The 19,462-nt window shown below is 40.8% G+C and overlaps 1 protein-coding gene across 4 annotated transcripts; it reads left to right on the forward strand.

The window, feature by feature from the left end:
* The first annotated feature begins 2,592 nt into the window (after positions 1-2,592).
* Positions 2,593-18,164, forward strand: LOC107384132 (endophilin-A2). Of its 4 annotated transcripts, none has more exons than XM_015957206.3 (9): positions 2,593-2,781; positions 12,339-12,407; positions 12,524-12,740; positions 12,970-13,103; positions 13,191-13,349; positions 16,180-16,286; positions 16,884-17,011; positions 17,117-17,173; positions 17,766-18,164. In XM_015957206.3, the coding sequence occupies exons 1-9, from the start codon at positions 2,737-2,739 to the stop codon at positions 17,951-17,953; spliced, it is 1,104 nt and encodes a 367-aa protein (XP_015812692.1). In that variant the 5' UTR covers positions 2,593-2,736; the 3' UTR covers positions 17,954-18,164. The 4 variants fall into 4 exon arrangements, with proteins under 4 accessions (XP_015812692.1, XP_015812693.1, XP_015812695.1 ...); XM_015957207.3 differs by having other exon boundaries at positions 16,183-16,286; XM_015957209.3 differs by lacking the exon at positions 17,117-17,173.
* Positions 18,165-19,462: the final 1,298 nt, after the last annotated feature.

Consider the following 19,462-nt stretch of genomic DNA (forward strand, 5'->3'; position numbering starts at 1 on the left):
GGGGGAGGCAGCACACTCAAACGCGGGCAGTTAAAAGAAAAATAACCTGCTTTTGGAAATGTGAGTTTCCACTCAGCACTGCTGCTGCCCACCCAGGCTAAAACAGACAAGAGGACAAACTGGACACTAAGGACTAAAGAAAGCAAGGCAAAAGGATGACTTCAGGGACTGTGTGATAAACGAGGGAACACCGGGTCTCCCTGCCTGTTTCTAACCAGCAGTCTGAACAATACAAACCCACTTCTGTAACTATTTCACTCCAAGTGTTTCAGTTCAGGCTGGGAATCACGGCGGTCCATATGCACCATGACCCTCTCGGCTGGTTGGCACACTTGTATTATTTTGTACATTAGGAGTTTCTCTCCTCTTTGGTCCTGAACCCGACACTTTTCCAAAGCACTTATACTTTCCTCTTTCTCACCAGACACAGAGTCAGACAGAGCTACCAGCTGCCCCCCTGAGTTTAGCTTCCATGCCAGTAAGACAGAAGTCAGTTTGTTGTTAGTTTATTTTCAACGTCTTTCACACATTTTCAGCCATAAATGTTTACAGTTTTCATGTATATAACACATTTTCTGAAGGTTGTTACGCATTGAGATGCTGATCGTGTCTTACATCGGGTGCTGTGATGTTCTCGAGGAAATGTCGAGGACCTACTGCCAGCTGCTCAGGGAGCTAGCTGCAATCTCTTGTCCCTTTATGATAAATAAAGAAGTGTTGTCTTTTAGCCTTGTACTCCCCACACCTTTGCACCTAAGATCCGTAACCATGATCACTGTGGACGTACAGTATGTTCTATTTTTTGTGAACGTTGCTTACAATGTGTGGAAGCCCTTCATGTTTGTTCTAATATTGTAACATTCAATTTTAAATTCATAGGATTGAACAAAAAAAATCGGTTAGGATTAAAGATTAATTTAATTATTGGAGTTAATGTTTCTTTGCTGTGAGTTTCGGTTCTTCATCAGTGTTTTCTCCACAGTTTTCTTTGTGTGTCTCCACTCTTTTTGTCTCCTAAAGCCAGTGGGGTTTTCCTTTTTAATTTAAGAAAACTTAGAAAAAGTGCAAACAAACATTACATTTGTTTGACTCCCGTCTCTTTTACCTGTATGAAAAAAAGCACAAGAGGTATATTACTATTTCTAGAGTAACTCACACAGCTTGATATATATTGTTGTTCAATTGGATACATTTTATGTGGTTTTGAGAATGTAATAAATTCTTTCTTTTTCTTTTGAAAAGTCTGTCTTGTTGGAATTATTGAATTAGTGTTTGCATGACTGCAACAAGTATTTGTCATAAATTATCATCATTTAAACACGTCTGCATCCACTGGAAGAGCCAGACCTGCTGCAGCAGATGGTCCGAGTCAGTCTAGTGTTACAAAACAGAACTAACCCTAATCCTCAAAATACAACAAGATATATGCAAATTATTTTAAAAAATATATGCAGAGAACTGCATTTAATATCTGGTATTTATAAGAGGCAGAAGTTAAAGAGAAACTTCCTAAAACATTGATATGTTGCAGCTTTGATGGTAGCTTTTAACATGAATTATTCATCAGTTTTGTTAAGGGAACAAGACTTTTTTTTACACCTTTTAGTTTTACATGTACAATGCACATACTGCAGTTTTGTTATACCTGCATCATGTACAATAGTTAACTATCATAACTTAGAGTCTGACACAACAGATTTGCTGCTTTTTCTTATGTTAAATAAATGCTTTTGGCATTTTATGTTTTATTTCAGAGGAATTTCGTCAACATTGGTTTTGCAGCAAATGTTTCCTAATTATGATTCTGTAATTTAATATTTTTTAAAGGAGTTTGGAGGGAGGGGCTCGGAGTAGACCTGCTGATCCTCCACATCGAGAAGAGCCAGTTGAGGTGGCTCAGGCATCTTGTAAGGATGCCTTCTGGATGTCTCCCTGGTGAGGTTTTCCAGGCACGTCCAATCGGGAGAAGGCCTAAAGGAATGTATCACGGCTGGCCAGGGAACACCTTTGGATTCCTCCGGAGGAGCTGGTCCAAGTGGCTGGGGAGAGGGAAGTCTGGGCCTCCCTGCTTAGGCTACTGCCCCCACAACCCGACCCCGGATAAGAGGTCGAAAATGGATGGATGGAGTTCTGTCTGACTGCTAATTCTTTACAGAGTTAATAATCTGAAGCGTCAGAGGTTTTTTTTTTTTTTTTTTTTTGCAGGCTCAAAAGGACCATAAAAAGAGATTTTTGTTTGAAATGCAGCAATCTGTTGAACTTAATTTACGACCATCCTATGTAATAAATGACTGCTTTTGTGGATAACGTTTGTTTGGAGCATCTTATCTGATTACACTTAAAATTGAGACCTCAAATGCCTTTAATCTTTTTGGATAGAGATCATTAAAAACCTGAATTTATGGTTTTGGTGATGTCAGCATGGTACTTCCAATTCAAACAAATTTTAAAAGCGTTGTATGGGAAAAAAAAGTAAATTATCTAAGTGATGCTAAACTTTAGAGATAGTTTGTGTTTTGACCTACTTTCACCAGCAGGATCAAGACTTGCGTGAAGACTGAGAGCAGGAGGGACACTCCCACTGGAGGGCAGGAAGTTGTGGTTGCCTAGCAAGTTTCTCATTCACGGTGCAAAGTTTGGAGAGGTGTAGCTCGGGCTGAGTTTCTACTGTGTGTTCGCTGTGTTTTTAAGAGATTGTCCCGTTCCAGGAGCAGGGGGAAACGTTGACAGTGCAACATGTCGGTCGCTGGGTTTAAGAAGCAGTTCTACAAAGCCAGTCAGGTAAACGCCACACTTTTAGCTCGCTGACGTTTACTCTTTATGCTAAGCTAGGACTGTTAACCAAAGTGGAACTGAAGTTATTCTCATAGTTCTTAAAACATATTTTCAGCAGGTGTCGCTTTAAGTTGGTGAATATAAGATTTTGCGTTGGAAATACAAGTTTTAAGTTTTTTTAAACTTGTGTTTAAGTGTGTTTTTGTTCAGAAATAACGTAAACAAAAAGTCTTAGGTTAGCTAATGCTAATCTTAGGTTTGACTTAACTTGGTTAGCAACGCTGAGCTCTAGTTCATACCTACCCGGTATCTCTGATTTACTGGTGGATTCTTCATCTAAATTGTTGTTTAAATTGAAACGTTTTGTGTTTTCATAAATAAGTGAAGCATCTAAAGTTTGCTGTTGAGTTCCGTTCACAGCGTTTGCCATTTATACAAAATATGACCCGAATTAGCATGAAAGGTAAGGAGAAGAAGATTAAGACCATCTGTTTTCGGCTTATCTGGGCTCAATCAGACAAAGAGGATTTAATAAAGATATTTAATGTGACTGGTTTTAATTAGTCTTGTTAAACGGTGATGAGAGCAAAAATGTAAATTTGAATCAGGTTGTTTGTATAGTAATTCGTGTATTTCTCTTAGGATCTGGTGCAAATTATTTTTAGCAAGTCAGAGATAAGAACTAAAATGTCCCACTTTTCTAAATAAAAGGGTTTTTTTGCTAAGCATTATCCATTCCTCAACCTTTTGCAATGTGACATTGCCTGTTTTGTCAGCTGGAAGTACTGGTTCCCTCTGGTCCACCTGGAGGCTGATTGTAAAACAATGAAACAAATGGTAGAAGTACCCGAATGACTGGCTTTAACATTCCACTCTTGTTTGTTGCTTTTATTTCACAATGCTCTTCGTTTTAAAGCAGCTATCATGTTCGATGTGGAAACAATTGAAACTGCTGGGTTTGACTTTAGATGTCAATGCGGTCACTGTAAACATGACTGTCAACATGTGATGATTTGTCAAACTAAGAGTGTGTTTTGATTACATTTCTTTTTCTTTATTGTTTGTTTTTTGCTGAACCTTTATGAATAATGGTCCTGGATCCATGCTTAGTGGATGTGTACTTAATTATGAGAAATAAATACCAAGTCACTAGAGAAAAAGGCATTTTTTGTTTTTGTTTTGAGATAATCTTTTTTTCTTATGCAGAATCTAATTTGACCTATCCTGGAGAAGATGCATCAAAAATAATGACCATTTTACTTAGGTGACAACCAATTTGAGTTTTTCTATTGCAGATACTGATACTGATCTGAAGGTCATGGGTCAGCTGATGGCCAATTTGTGCTACCAATTTTTTGGTCTGGTATCCATGGCTGATATTTAGACGTTTTTCACCTTACGCACTAAAATGTCACAACATTTCTGAATCAGTTTTTGAACGCTGAATTTAACCGACTATTAAATCTTAATTTTGTGCACTGCGCAGTATTTAAGTCGATAGCTAACTATTAAAGTCAATCAAACAAATCAATGAACTGAAAAAGTATTAAATGTCAAATGGGTAAAAAGAAATGTCAGTTGATGATAAAGTATTAAATAATTAAGCAGATGTTTTCAGCAGTGTACATATATTTATTATTATAATTCTGCTGGAGCACCAGGCTGCCCTTGGATATGCCTGACTTTAAATTGGCTCTAATAAAAAAATATATTGGCTGATGGCGATGCATTAAAATTGATAAATATTGTCCCAATACAGGTGAAACTTGGAAAAATTAGAACACTAAATTAAACATTTGCACGATATTCTAATTGTTTGAGTTTCACCTGTATATCAGTCGACTGATATATTGGTCTATCCCTGGAAGTGAGTAATCAATTTTTCCACCTTGTTATTTTTCATTGTCAGTGTTAAGTCTTCTGTGATCAAGGGTTAATACAGTAGGCACACTCAACAGCTGATACAACAGTAGTAATACAATTGGACGAGTGTGCAGAAGGCGTATATCCCTTATGAGCTCCTTTATACCTTTAGAAGGGCAGTGCAGATTGCTAATGCCATATAAAATAGTACACGCCATGTTTCAACATGCTACGCATTGCTGTAAAGACATATATGCACTTCCTGTAGGTATTGACGTCTTTTAGCACATGCTTTACTACCTAAGAGTATTATGAACTTGTCAGTCTGGTTTGGAAAGAAATAAATGGAGCGGAGGATGACATTTAGGTATGAACTAGGACAAGAGTCAAACATACAAAAATTCTAAAAATACTGTTTTGTTGTATTATTTGCTTTCTTAAGGCAGTTACAGTCCTGAAATTTTTGAGGACCATGTTCACTGAGAAACAATTTTTTTTATATATTTTTTAAATATGATTAGTCACTCTGAGTTTCTGATGCAGGCTGAATATGACAATAGTTTTCTACTCTTATTTCCTGTGTTAGCTGCTAATAGAAAATAGACAGGAAAATGCTCAGATTAGAAAAGCCAGTTGGATCTATGTCACACTTTAGATTAGCATTCCTAGAGTCAACCATTTAGGCTCGTGAATGGTGAAGGTTGTTGACCTTCTCATAAGCCTAGTGGTATGAGTGTCTGCTCTGAGATTGGGGTTCAGATCCATGGTTGGGTCATATCAAAGACTTTAAAAATGGGAGCCAATTGGACACTCAGCAATAATGGGTTGGATTGGAGGGTAAACCCCCAAATAGTTCCCAAGCACAGTCACTGCTGCAGCTCACCATGCCCCACGGGGATGGGCCAAATGCAGAGATGTAATTTCACCAGTGTATGATGATGACTAATGGGACTTTGACTTTGGTTTAACATCCAGGAGAGAGCAGAGCTCGGCAGGTAGAAACTAACCATTAGCATTAGCAACTCCACAATACGACAGAACTCTTTCGGGATTGTGTTGTTTGCGGAGACAAAACATCAACGTTACAAAGCAAACTGAGTCAGTGATGGAGTCGCGTTTCACTTAATTCAATTCAGTTCAAGTTTATTTATATAGCTCCAAATCACAGCAAGAGTCGTCTCAAGGCACTTCACATAATAAACATTCTAATACAGGTCAATTAATTCAACCAATCAGAACAAAGTTTCCTATATAAGGAACCCAGCTAACTGCATCGAGTCACTGACTAGTGTCAGTGACTTTACAGCAGTTGTCATACTAAGCAAGCATTTAGCGACTGTGGAGAGGAAAACCCCCTTTTAACAGGAAGAAACCTCCAGAGGATCCTAGCTCAGTATAAGCAGCCATCCACCACAACTCACTGGGGATCAAGAAGACAGAACACACACACACACACACACACACACACACACACACACACACACACACACACACACACACACACACACTCACACACTCTAAGTAATGTTTCTATGGTTACATTGCGACTTCTTAGTAAATATTAGGGCTGCACGATATTAGGAAAACCTGCGATATTCGATAACAGTGCTTAATATTGCGATATCGATATTACTCACGATAAATGAACAAATACTAAATTATGCAGTGTTGATGTCGTCTGGCGTGTGGCGTCTGCTCTGGGCTCATAGCAAACACAAACTAATGCATGAATTCCATTACAACATAACATTTTTATTGAAAAAATATGCAGCTGCACCTGCTACTGTATTAGCAGCAAAACAACAATCTGCATGCATGCAGTTTTTCAGTGACTTTAAAACATCACCTCCACCATAAAACTTTTTCTGATGCTCCAAATACAGAAAAACATCCCTTACCAGGGTGTTTTGATAAATTAAAAAAAATCATAAAATAAGTTTAAATGTTAAATAATAGTTAACATCACTTAAATGCAACAGCAAATTCTCTCATTATTACTGAGCATTTTCTCCACTTATGTGGTTATGATATAAGGCTGTTGCTGTGATTGGGAAGTGAACTGTGCTGGGCCAAACTAGGAGAATACCGTTTTAAGATTTTCTGAGGGAAAGAGAAAAACAACTGTCTACCTTTCAGAAGATGAACCGGCAAAAAACTACATGGAAAATATGTGAAAACGTTTGTTTTTAACCCCAAATTGAACAAGTTTACCTAGATCTTAAAAAGCAGCTCAGATGATGAAACTGCAACTATGATTCTGATAACAAGATAACAAATTGAACTAGCTTCTCTTAAGATAACCGGCTAGCAGAGCTTCTGACTGACAGTTTATGTGCAGCAGCAAATCAACTATCCTGATTAACAAGGTTATAAAAGCTCATAGATGAAAAATCACTTTGATGTGTGGGGGAACTTTTCCAGGCCCTCTTGAGAAGAGTGGGACTGGGAGGAGAGTACTGTAGCCTTTTAGCTGGAAGCTAACAGGAGCCTGGGGCTAACGGTCAGTTGGTTCACCGGCACGTGTCGGGTTAGCCCGGTTATTATCAGCTGCTTAACAACACCGAGCGGGTTCACGTTCACGTTTGAAAGCCGCGCTAATTCCAGAAACCTCAGCACAAAGTGCGTTCGTTAGTCTGAGCCAGCATGACGAACAAGGGAAGCGAGCGGCAGCAGAAAGCGGGGGCAGAGCGGAGCGGAGATGGTGGAATTTTGGGGTAAGGGTCTACGTAAGGGTATTACGTAAACGGACCCATCTGATTGGCCGCATATCAGAAGGGCTTCATTTGATTGGTCAAATAATACTTCCGCGTAAAAATGTGCTGGTTTACAAAAAGTTGATGTATGACACGGATGGAAATGTTTGAACCAAACATTTATCGCCGTTTTTGACGTGCTTTGCGATGGGCCTATCGCACGTCCTGTTATCGCGATGATGATAATTTTTCGATATATTGTGCAGCCCTAGTAAATATTCTATTTGGTGAGAGATAAACTTTATTGTATTTATCCTAGTGAATCTATAATTAAATGGGTAAACTAGTAATAGCACATTCAATGTCAAGGAAAGTAAAGTGTTATCAGGAGAGGGAGAATGATTAAATGGTTAGCAACAGTGTTCAAGATGATCTCCCCCTCCATGAGGCCACCACAGCTCAGCAGAACATCATTGTAGCTTCTTCTGGGGAGAAAAACACTTAGAGAAAAAATGAAGTTAACAGCTGAAATTGCAGGAAATAATACAGTTAAAGAGCAAACTGTAGAAGAAAGTAGTCGAGTGTGGAAAGTGGTCAGTGTGTCCTCCAGCAGTCTAAGCCTATAGCAGCATAACTACAGGGATAACTCTGGATAACCTGGCCTTTTAGGTGGATGGCAAGGGAGAGTCGTCTTTACCGACTGTACACTCCACCTCCCTCTACTCCCACACATGTCCAGATCTAGGCTAACATCAGATTGTAACCATAGGCTCTATCAAATAAAATGTTTTAAGCCTAGTCTTAAAAGTAGACAAGGTGTCTGCCTCACGGACTAAAGCTGGGAGTTGGTTCCACAAGAGAGGAGCCTGATAACTAAAAGACCTGCCTCCCATCCTAATTTTAGATATTCTGGGAACCACCAGTAAACCTGCAGTCTGAGAGCGAAGTGCTTGGCTAGGAACGTATGGAACAATCAGGTCACTGATGTAAGATGGAGCTTGATTGTTAAGAGCTTTCTATGTGAGAAGGAGGATCTTAAAATATATTCTGAATTTAACAGGCAGCCAATGTAGTGAAACTAAGAGAGGAGAGATATGATTTCTCTTTTTAACTTTCATCAAAACTCTAGCTGCAGCATTTTGGACAAGCTGAAGACTTTTAACTACATTCTGTGGACTTCCTGAGAGTAATGAATTACAGTAATCCAGTCTTGATGTAATTGTAGGGTTAGGTAAATTGAGTACTTCAGGAGCTCAATATATATATTAACTCTACTTGTGACCAATAAGCTGTGATACTCTATCTAAATATAGAATATCACCCTGCCTGGTCTTTATTGTGTTTAATCAGAAGATTCTAGGATTCTTTATTTATTAGGGGATTGTACACCATTCGTTTTGATTCAGAAAACAGTCAGGTTTACAAAAGTAAGAATTTATTTTACAAACAATTAAAACTTGACAAATTGGTTAACTATTATTTACTGTGAGTGGATGGAACTAAAGGTGATGTCTGGAACCTATGTGTGAATGCGATGTTGGTCAGAACTTCCGTATGTCGGAAAGCTGCATTCTGGTTGTATAAGAGTTTGTGTGAGTTTGGTCTGAATTTAACATCAGTTTATCATCATGAAACAAAAGAGTGAAGTGGAACAAGAACTTCTATCTTCTATTTCTCTCCTTTAAACTTCTCCGTGTCCCTAAATTAAAGAGACAGATGATCACACTGCAGCTGCCGTAACTGGCCACGCTCCCTCCCCAAGACCAGATCTCCCGACATCACAGCACTCAGTCTGACTGAGCACTTCCAGGAGAAATAATAATGAACTTATGAAAATAATAATGCGTGTTTGGGGGAGCGTCCTCCGATCCTCTCTCTCCCTCTCTCTCCCTCTCTCTCTCTCTCTCCCTCTCTCTCCCTCTCTCTCTCTCAGTCGCTGATCGAGCAAGCGGAGCGGTGACAACCCGCTCAATTAACATAATTCACGGCCCAAATGCAACAGAACCGATCGGGCTGATTCGGTTCAGGTTCGGTCTCAAGTTACAACTCCAGCGCTCAGCCCTGCCTACCACATAAAAGCGGACCAAAGTTTCCTACCTGGCAAAAGTGGAGAGCACCCACTCTGACAGATCTGGATGTTACGCGGGTGCTGCCGTTAAAATAACAAAACCACATTCCACTTTTATTGATTATGGTACTCTTCTATGATGCAGAATGCCCGCATCTCGACGCATTGATTATTTGATTATTTTCCTCAGCTCTATCTATCCTACACCTCCCGGTCGGCCGTCAGGGATGGGGTGGGGGGTGTGTGTGTGGGGGGGGGGGTTGCGCGGGGTTTGGGGGCCACAAAGAGAGGGCTCGCAGGCTGGACGTGGCCCGCGGGCCGACATTTGAGGACCACTGCCGTATTGGCTCTATTTACGCAATGAGATTGTTCTACCATGAACAGCAGCTAGCATATTATGTAACTACCCTAAAGGTCTCGTTTACTGAGAAACCGTTTAGTACTTTTTTTGAACAATCAGTCTCTGAGTTTCACATACATGTCCAACATTATAAAACTTTATTCTACCCCTTTTGTCTGTATTGGCCACAGAAAGGAAATGGATGGGAAAACGCTCTGGTCAGAAAAAGCTATTCAGATCTATGTCACACTGTAAATTAGCATTCATGTACTAACCCACCTTGGTGACCAGGGAAGGCTGTGTTGATTTTGTAACCAGGAGAGAGCAGAGCATGTCTCGGCTAGTAGAAGCTAACCATTAGCATTAGCTACTCCACATTAAGTCCTTCAGGCTTGTGTTTTTGTGGAAATAAACCACCAGTGTTGCATTTTTATCTAAGAAATAAGAACCAACAAATGCAACGGAAGAGTCACGTCATGTTAGCCAATCAGAGACAACATGTTTGCATATCAAGAACATTGTAAGACTCGCATTCTGTCCTTTCCCCCTCGCCCATTCCTCCGACAAACTTCTACCCTCTGAAACAGGAGCGCGAGAGCCTTTTTTTCCCCACTGAAAACAACTCAAGTAATTTATTCATACAAGAGACTGCTGCTAAACTTTGGGGAGAACGACAGAATGAGACCTTTAGAAATAGGCTTCATTGGACTTTAGGTTTAACATAGGGGTGGACGATATAGCCTAAAATCTATATTGTGATATAATTTGAAAAATGTGAGGTAACAGTATATATTGCGATATATGACTTTCTTTTGTATATATGTCAAAAACGACTGTTTCTAAACATACTCACATACCAGATACATTGCAGCAGCAGAATAAACACACTTCAAACAGTATAAAATGCCATTTTAAGAAAATTTATTGTGCAATACTCAAAAAGCTTTACGAGTAATATTTAAGATGTGTAACAGATCTTTTTCCAAAAAATGGAACACACCATTCTTTAATAAAAAATAAAATTTTGGACTTTTTAAATAAAAATACAAGTAAAAGTTAGCAAAACACAACATTTTTTAAAATAAAGTGAAAAATGTCTTACCGCTCGACTGACTGGGCGTTTGTTGAGGACGAAGTTTTTGGGTTTCTTCGTATTCCACAACGTGCTTCGTTTTGAGGTGGTAAAACACATTAGATGTATTCCCTCTATTCGCTAATACTTTCTTCCGGCATACTTTGCAGATTATATTGTTCTGCTCCACATCCGACTCCTTAAAGCCAAACCAAGTCCAAATGACCGATGTTGCACGCGGTCTTCTTTACGAGAACTTCCTCCACCACAGGCTCCATGCTTTCAGCCTCAACAGACGCCGCTTGATGACGTCATCAACATGCGCTACCGCGATAGGCCGATATAGTCAAAATCTCTACCGTTGGCCAAATTAATATCATTTCTACCTTATACCGTTGATACCGCCCAACCATAGTTGAACACAATCTTTGCATTGTGCAAGCTTTGCTGGTAAATGAAATTTGAATCCGTGTGTATCTCTGAACTGTACACAGATTTAGTTATCTTGATGTAACGGCAGGTGTTTTCATACCAGACGGTTCTGAATTTGATAATAAAATAGGCGGTTTTATTGCTGCAGACAAAACGAACCTGTTTGGAACTCGAGTAGAAGAAGTTTTAATAAAATTACAGGAAGCAAGTTTCACAACCATAATGATTTTGACACTTGTACATTTCTGTACACACACACACACACACACACACACACACACACACACACACACACACACACAGTTGAATTTGTTTTGAAATATTTGTATTTTATTATAAATTATGCAAAGATCTTGGTATATGCATACTGGTACACTTCTGCTTCCTGCTTCATTGGTACCAAGTTTTCTTTTATTTGGAGCCTTGAATGAATTTTCAGTTGGGCAGTAGGTCCTGGTTTTCTTGGTCTTACACATCTTAGACCTGATTTAAATCACCTGATCTTAATGAATGTGGTTGTAGATCCTTGTGATGTGCTGATGAGGTGATTTCACTGTACACACATGTGGAACTGGGTCAGTTTATTAAATAAACTAAAGAGAGTGATTGATCTTTCTTGTCTTGTGGTTTTATTTCTCATTGTGCTGCTAAATAGCTCAATCAGTTGACCCAAATAATGTGTTCCCTCACTTTTGCGTTTTCATTTGGGCCTGCAAGTTGTTGGGTGATCGGAGGGAAAAAGAATAAAGTAACATTTTTGAGGGGTGAAATAATTCATGGATGTAGTTGTACTTTAGGAAACTGTAATGTGCTGATCAGATGGAAAAGGGAAAGTAGTTTTTAGGTCCACGGGAGTTTTTTTATGCAGGAGTCAGTCTCATCCAGATTTTAAGGGGTTTGCTCCCTTGATGGGAAATCTGGAATGACAAGGAGAAAATTCTTCCTTGGATATGTTGAATAAAGCATAAAAGAAATATAGCAAAGAAAACCTGCTTTTGAAAGTGTGAAAACCAGCTGTCTTTACTCTTTAGCTGTTGTGACTGTTTTTCTGCACCTTGGATTATGGTGTCGTCACACATCTATTCTTTTTCTCAGATGGTGAGTGAGAGGGTTGGAGGTGCAGAAGGAACCAAACTGGACGATGACTTTAAGGAACTTGAAAGGGTATTTCTACATTTTTGGTTTATTTAATCAAACATTAATGTCGTGTTCTGCCAAATGATTGTTTGACTCATAATCTCATTGGCTGTTGAACCTTGTTTGTTTCTGTGAACCACCAGAAAGCAGATATCACCAGCAAAGCGCTTCTGGAGGTCATGGGTAAAACGTCTGAGTACCTCCAGCCCAACCCTGCAACCAGAGCTAAGCTCACCATGCTCAACACGGTGTCCAAAATCCGGGGGCAGGTGAACAGTCCAGGGTATCCGCAGCCCGAGGGCCTGCTGGGGGAGTCTATGACCAAATATGGACGGGAAATGGGCGAGGACACCAACTTTGGTAAGAGTCAAGTGGAGGCTCAGTGAGAGGTTTTAAAGAAGGATGCAAAGAATATTTCCATGCAGCTTTGAACAAAATTTGTTATCTCAGAATCAGGGCTCAAACTTCTCATTTCTCAGAATGTTTTATCTGAATGTGGCCTACAGAGGGCTGATTATCTGTTTAAAGTCTTGACTATCTGTGTGATGAATGGTAAGTATTCACCCTTCCATGTTTGTGCCTCCTTTAGGCGGGGCTCTTCTAGTCGTTGGAGAAGCGATGAAGAGGATGGCCGAAGTAAAGGATGCTCTGGATATTGACGTGAAGCAGAACTTCATCGACCCGCTCCAAGCAGTCGCTGACAAGGACGTCAAAGACATTCAGGTAGAATCAGTGACGGAGCCCCCAGTGTGAGCCTCAGTCACATGTGATGGCTTTCTCGTTAACCTGCTCATGCTTTTCTGACCTCAGCACCACCTGAAGAAGTTGGAGGGCCGCCGTCTTGACTACGACTATAAAAAGAAACGTCAAGGAAGAATCCCAGACGAGGAGATCAGGCAGGCCCTGGAGAAGTTCCACGAGTCCAAAGAGCTGGCTGAGAGTTCCATGCATAACCTGCTGGAAACAGATGTAAGTTCACTCTTCGTTTGCTTCTCTTTTGGTTTTGATCTTTTGTCTTCATCAGGACACGTGCTGCCGAATTTTGTAGAAGTTGTAAACCTGAGATGCTCTTTTTGGGAAGACCAGAAAGCAGGGCATTACGGTAGTCTATTCTACTGGTGATAAAAGCATGCATCAGCATCTCCGTATTGGCCCGAGAGAGAATAGGGCGGACTCTGGCAACGTTCTTTAGATGATTAAAACCTATTTTTGTGATGTTTTTAATGTGTGAGATAAAAGTCAACTCTGAGTCAAAAATCACACCCAGGTTCTTCACTTGTTCAGAAGGATTAAAAGACAGATTGTAGTTTTGGTAAAAGTTTCTCTCTCTCTGGGCCTCAGGTCCGATGACTAAAACTTCAGTTTTGTCCTGGTTGAGCTGGAGAAAGTTCTCTGCCATCCAGGATTTGATGTATAAAATACAGTTTAAAAGTGCATCCATTGGCCGAGAGTCATCAGGAGACACGGAGATGTACAACTGTGTATCATCAGCATAACTGTGAAAATTGACTCCATGTCTCCTAATGACCCCGACAAGAAGGGAGCATATAGAGATTAAAAAGCACTGGGCCTAAAATTGAACCCTGGGACACACCACATGTAATCCCACGGACCCTCGAGGAACAGGTATCTAAACTCACCATAAGTCTTGTCTGTGAGGTAGGATGTGAACCATCTGTGGACAGCACCAGAGAGGCCGATCTGTTTTAAACGAGTTAAAAGAATAGTGTGGTCTACTGTATCGAAGGCAGCACTAAGATCCAGTAGAACCAACACAGTCACCTTCCGTTTTTCATAAATCAATCTAAAATCATTTAAAATCTTCTAAAGGGCCATCTCTGTGCTGTGGTTCACCCTAAAACCAGACTTCTCTAGGACATTATGGGTGTTTATAAAATCATTTAGTTGATTTAAAACCAACTTTTCTAAAAATTTGGTAAGAAATGGTAGGTTAGATACCGGTCGATAATTGTTAAATTCATTAAAATCTAAATTGCTCTTCTTCAACAGGGGCCTCACCACCACCCCTTTAACGGCAGCAGGAAAGACCCGCGTCTGAAGGGAGCAATTCATCAGGGTTAAAATCTCATCACTAAAAGATCCATAGACTTGTTTAAAAACCGAAGTTGGACTTGGGTCCAGAACACGTGGTGGGTCTCACCGAGGAGAAAACTTTATCGAGACTCTCAGCTTCTACCAGGACAAAACTGTCCAGAGTTTCCACTGGTGTAGACACACATTCAGATTTCTCTAAAACCTTATTACTTAGGGAGGATAAAATATTCCTTGTGATGGTGTTTACCTTCCCTCTGAAGTGCTGAAACACTCAAGATCGATGTTCAGGAATTTTTTTTCCCAGTGTAATGATTTAAATGACATGTTATTTAATAAGCCATAAGGCGTAGGATTCCATAGGAAATATGAAATCAACCTTATGGATCTGTGAGGTTATTTAAACCAGAAGATTGGAACTTTTTAATGCAGGGATTAGATAACAGCTTCGTATTCACTCAGAGACAACAGAAGAGAGAGTCGCGTTTAAAAGTTTAAAGATTTATTAAAAACAAATTAAACTAGACTGACTTTAAACACTAACTGTATGGTGTAACTGAGGTGGATGAGACGGTGAATGGGGTGAGGTGTAATGTTGCTCAGAACCAGCAAATCCGAAGAAGCGATTAGTTCTGATGGGAACTGAAGATGATGTCTTCGCGCTAAGCTTTGGTTAGGAGATTCATAAACACTTTCGTCGCCATTTCGCCGGCCTACATACCCTTAGCGGAAGTCCCGTTAGATCAGGAATGTCGAGGTCCAGCTTGACCTTTTCTGGAACCGAAGCTGGTAGGAAAAGCAGCGGTTGCCGACCAGACCAGTCTGTGAGATACTTCCGGGTCACGACGATTTTGCTGGCGTCTAGCGAGACCCACCTGGGTCGTGATGGTTCAGCTTTTATTCTGAAAGGAACCGTTGCAGCGGTTGTTACAGCAACAGATCTTATCCAGCTTGTCGTTGGTTCTTTCAGTTGAAGAGGAGAGTTACGGATTGGCCACTCCGACGCGTTGAACTGGCGTTAGAGATGACGTGGGCATAGTTTTATACTTCGGATGTTTTGGTTTATGATCGAATGAAAAGTTGACAAATTTACCAAACACCACCAAAACCACGCCTCCGTCAGATCTGGCAGAGTCTGATTGGATCAGTGAAAGCCATGTGTCATGTCTTTTAATGCTACGTGAGATAAGTCCTATTGGAACATTTAAAGCCATATTACTTAATATATTCTATGGGATTAGAATAAAGTAATTAATATTTTGATTTCACAGATTGTCACATCTTATTTATTGACTAACACTTTGCATGATTAGCTTATTAAAATAGTGTTTTTTGATTAATTAAGAGGAGAGAGTTCATTCTTCATTCTTCTGTTGAGCTGAAAAGAAGAAGGTTAGAAGCAAATGCATGAGACCTTGAGGCCATGCAGACTAGTCGTATGTCAGAGGAGAGGGGGAAACGGTCATTTCATGCCGTTACACCAGCTAACTAACATCTGTGAGATTCTCTGTGTCAGCTGACTGACCTTGTTACTTTCCACTGTATCTTTCCATAGACCCTACCATTAAGACCAGTTTGTTCTGGTTTCACAGTGTTCACATTAGGTTTTAAAGTTCTTCAAATGAAGCCACTGTGTTTCCTGTCATAATAAACAAGTTGGATTCTGTCAAAAAAAAGGAATCGGGAAAGTAAACGGAGGACCCGTGCTTTCTCCTCAAGGCTAACTAGTTCTTCTTTCTGTTCAAAGCAGGTGGAGCAGGTGAGTCAGCTGTCTTCCTTTGTGGATTCTCTGCTGCAGTACCACAGGCAGGCCACTCAGATCCTGGAGGAGGTCACTGAAAAACTCACAGCAAGGTCAGCACCGTGCCTAATTTCAGAAAATTATGGGCTTTTCTTCATTTAGCCTATTTTCATGCTTTCTCTTTGACCTGGAAAACCCTATGAATCTCTCCTTAAAGCAGCACAGAAACACTGTTGAATAACGTGACACCAGTGTTCCTGGACAAATATTCATTTTTCCTGGCACCAATGGCATTTATGTGAAAGTCACACCACAGGAAAGTGGGCAGAGAAAGGCTGGGACTCAAACCTGTGTCCCACACAATGAGGATCCGTCCATGTAACACTCGCTCAAGTGTCGGCCCACCGCTCCTCTGTCCTGAAACGACCCAGTTATTCCAGAAAGTCCACATTCTTGCTACTAATCACTCACAATGGAGTCAAAAAGCAGCTGCCATGCTGATGCTACAGCTCAGTTTGCTTGTTGTCACAAAAACTTCCATGCCTTTTTTCTTTGTAGCCACTGGGTCAGGACATCAGAAGTGGGCGATGCCATGTGTTGAAAAGGAAGATAACAGCTAGTTTCCCCAAACCTCCTAAATTTATTTTGCAGCAATCTTGGTAGAAAACCAGATGTGATGTTTTTTTTATTTTTATTCTGACCCTCTGCAGGGTGAACGATGCTCAGTCTCGTCCAAGGCGTGAGTTCAGACCCAAACCCAGACAATCCTTTGACTACGGAGAAGAATCAAATGGAGGATATTCGCCTACTCCGACGAGCCCTCCAGCTTTCAGCACAGGTGAAATAAGTTTCTGATGGTTTATTTAATCGTGCGTTCGTGGGCGAAGGGCTCATCCCAGGAAATCAGTTACATGTTTCTGACAGATTTCCTATCCTTGACCAGCTGCTGCAAATTATCCAGCTGCCTCCAGCCAAAGATCCTCCGTCAAGAGCAAACTGCGTGAGTGGGCGGGTGAAGATTTCTCGTCGTCCTGACGACAAACTGTTTCTGCTTTAGTTGTTGTGAACGGCAGTGGGGTGGCTTTATCTCATGTGGTTCATTTACTAACATTTCTGAATGGCGTTTGTGTCCATTGATCCTCTTCAGCATGCCGGAACAATAAGTGGGTTTATTTCTGTCTGACAAAAGCTGCAGATGCGTAGATTTAACAGCAACATGTAGTTATGGTTTTGTTTTTAACGATCAGTGGCTGAACCGTTTCTGATGCCTCTGAAGTTTTGTGATTGGACAAAATTTTATCATCTACTTTTTATTTTTTTTATCATAAATGTGAGGAAAAAACTATCTGGGTCAAAAAGGAATATTTGGTTAAAAATAGTTTTAAAAGGCAAAACTTTGAGCTTCAGAAGGATTCCTAAATAACTCATGTGTCGTAACTTTTCCATTATTGGTATAAATGAATTGTATCTTTGTCTTCTATCGCTTAAAGATGTTATTGACTCTACACTAACTGTTGAAGGGGAAGAGTAACAAATGTGTATTTTCTCAGATGAACTCATTTTCTCCTCCCTTCTCCCTCGTCTCTCCCCAGCCGAGCCGAGCTGTAAAGCTTTGTACGACTTCGAGCCAGAAAATGAGGGAGAACTGGGTTTCCAAGAGGGTGACATCATCACCCTGGTCAGTCGAATCGATGAGAACTGGTTCGAAGGGAAACTTCGCGGACAATCTGGATACTTTCCCACCAACTACGTGGAGGTGGTTGTGCCTTTACAACACTAGAAGAAGCCAGTCGAGAGAGGAGCATCAGGAGGATGGCTCATAAATACATTATTATCCAATAGCAAAGTCTTTATAAACCTTTCCTTGCACCTGTGCACTTTGTTCACTACATCTTTGAAGGCAAAGGACATGTGCACCAATATCTAATAAGTTAAAATACTCTTATTTTTTTCCCATTTATATAGGTTTGTAATTGTAGATCTACACGTTTCTGTTTTTACCTTTGTGCCTGCAGGTAGCACACAGATTTGTGAACGTCCATGCAGGAGGGGCTGCTTGGTTGTCCTCCACTGCCATCTAGTGGTACTGTACAAGGGCTCAGTCTTTCTCTTTTCCATGCCTTTAACAAATATTCATGCTGGGTGGCCTGGTCCAGGTGTAAACTGGCAGTTGATGACGTTTTGATGTTTAACTTGTCTAAAGTGACACCCTGTGCCACCAGTAGCTGTTTGTCGGATTATAAAGTGCTGAGATCTCCTGTAAGTCAATCATGTTAACGATCACACTAGCTGTTGTTGGTATTGGTACCTCTGCTATTGTTTTTGAACCCACTCACTCACGTTTCTGAACACTAAAGCCAAAGAAACCACACGCTGGTGCAGCTTGTTCTCTCCAGCCTAAAGAAAATGCTTGGCATCACAAGAAAGGATGATTTCAGCCGACTGCAGATACGGGACAGGGTTGCACCATTTAAAATAATTGTACTGTTTTCTAAGGCTCTGCTGATGCTGCTGGTAGTGTCACTCAGTGGTTTTAGGGATTTTGTTGACATGTTTGTCCTTGAGTTTTCTGCACACCCCTGTGTTGCTGGGTGAGCTTGGCTTTGATTTGGAGCATGGTAATCATGCTGATGTGTGTTTGGCGGGCTTCTACCTGCCTCAGACTGTACTCAGGCCTGATGGAGAATCTTACTGAGGACGGGGTTGTCTACTGTCTCTGGGTTTAGTTCCAGCTAAGCCTATTACCAGCTAACTCTGAGCTGTCTGGGGCTGTTTACTGAAAATGCCAACTTTCTCCTGTTGTCATGACCCCCCCTGTTCAGCCTCCCCGCTCATCTCTCCCATATATTTAAACGGTGAGTGGAACAGACAGGCCTTTTCATCAGAGGAGGGCACACAACAGTGGATTATGCCCTCCCCCAACCAGTTTTTATTCACCACCTGCCCCTGTACCCCTTCCTTATTATCTGCCCCATCTCCAGCCTCAGCTTGTTAGCCCATGCTTGGACTAAAATATGCATTACCTCTCCTTGTACATAGTTCTTATTGTTATGTTTAGGTCGTCTATCATTGGTGGTATGCTCCAGAGCCTTGCTGTGCTGAGTAATAAGGCGGTTCAGGTGTGGGCTTGCATGCCTCATTAGTCAAAAGCCCTCCGTTTAAGAGAAGCAGAAGGTCTGCAGCTATCACAGCTTGTATAATATCGATGACTAATTATGTTGTGGAACAAAGGGCTAAGATCAATTTCTGAGGGTTGCTGCTGTCACAGCCAAACGAGCGCTGCAGCTGA

This window comes from Nothobranchius furzeri, chromosome 11 (genome assembly GCF_043380555.1).
Source record: "Nothobranchius furzeri strain GRZ-AD chromosome 11, NfurGRZ-RIMD1, whole genome shotgun sequence".
Taxonomy (NCBI): Eukaryota; Metazoa; Chordata; class Actinopteri; order Cyprinodontiformes; family Nothobranchiidae; genus Nothobranchius; species Nothobranchius furzeri.

What these genes read in the sequence shown, in the direction of transcription:
- LOC107384132 (XM_015957206.3), top strand. Translation starts at nt 2,737, where the DNA reads ATGTCGGTCGCTGGGTTTAAGAAGCAGTTCTACAAAGCCAGTCAG. An exon ending in AGTTCTACAAAGCCAGTCAG is followed by an intron (nt 2,782 to 12,338) that starts GTAAACGCCACA and finishes TCTTTTTCTCAG; the next exon opens with ATGGTGAGTGAGAGGGTTGG. An exon ending in CCCTCCAGCTTTCAGCACAG is followed by an intron (nt 17,012 to 17,116) that starts GTGAAATAAGTT and finishes ATCCTTGACCAG; the next exon opens with CTGCTGCAAATTATCCAGCT.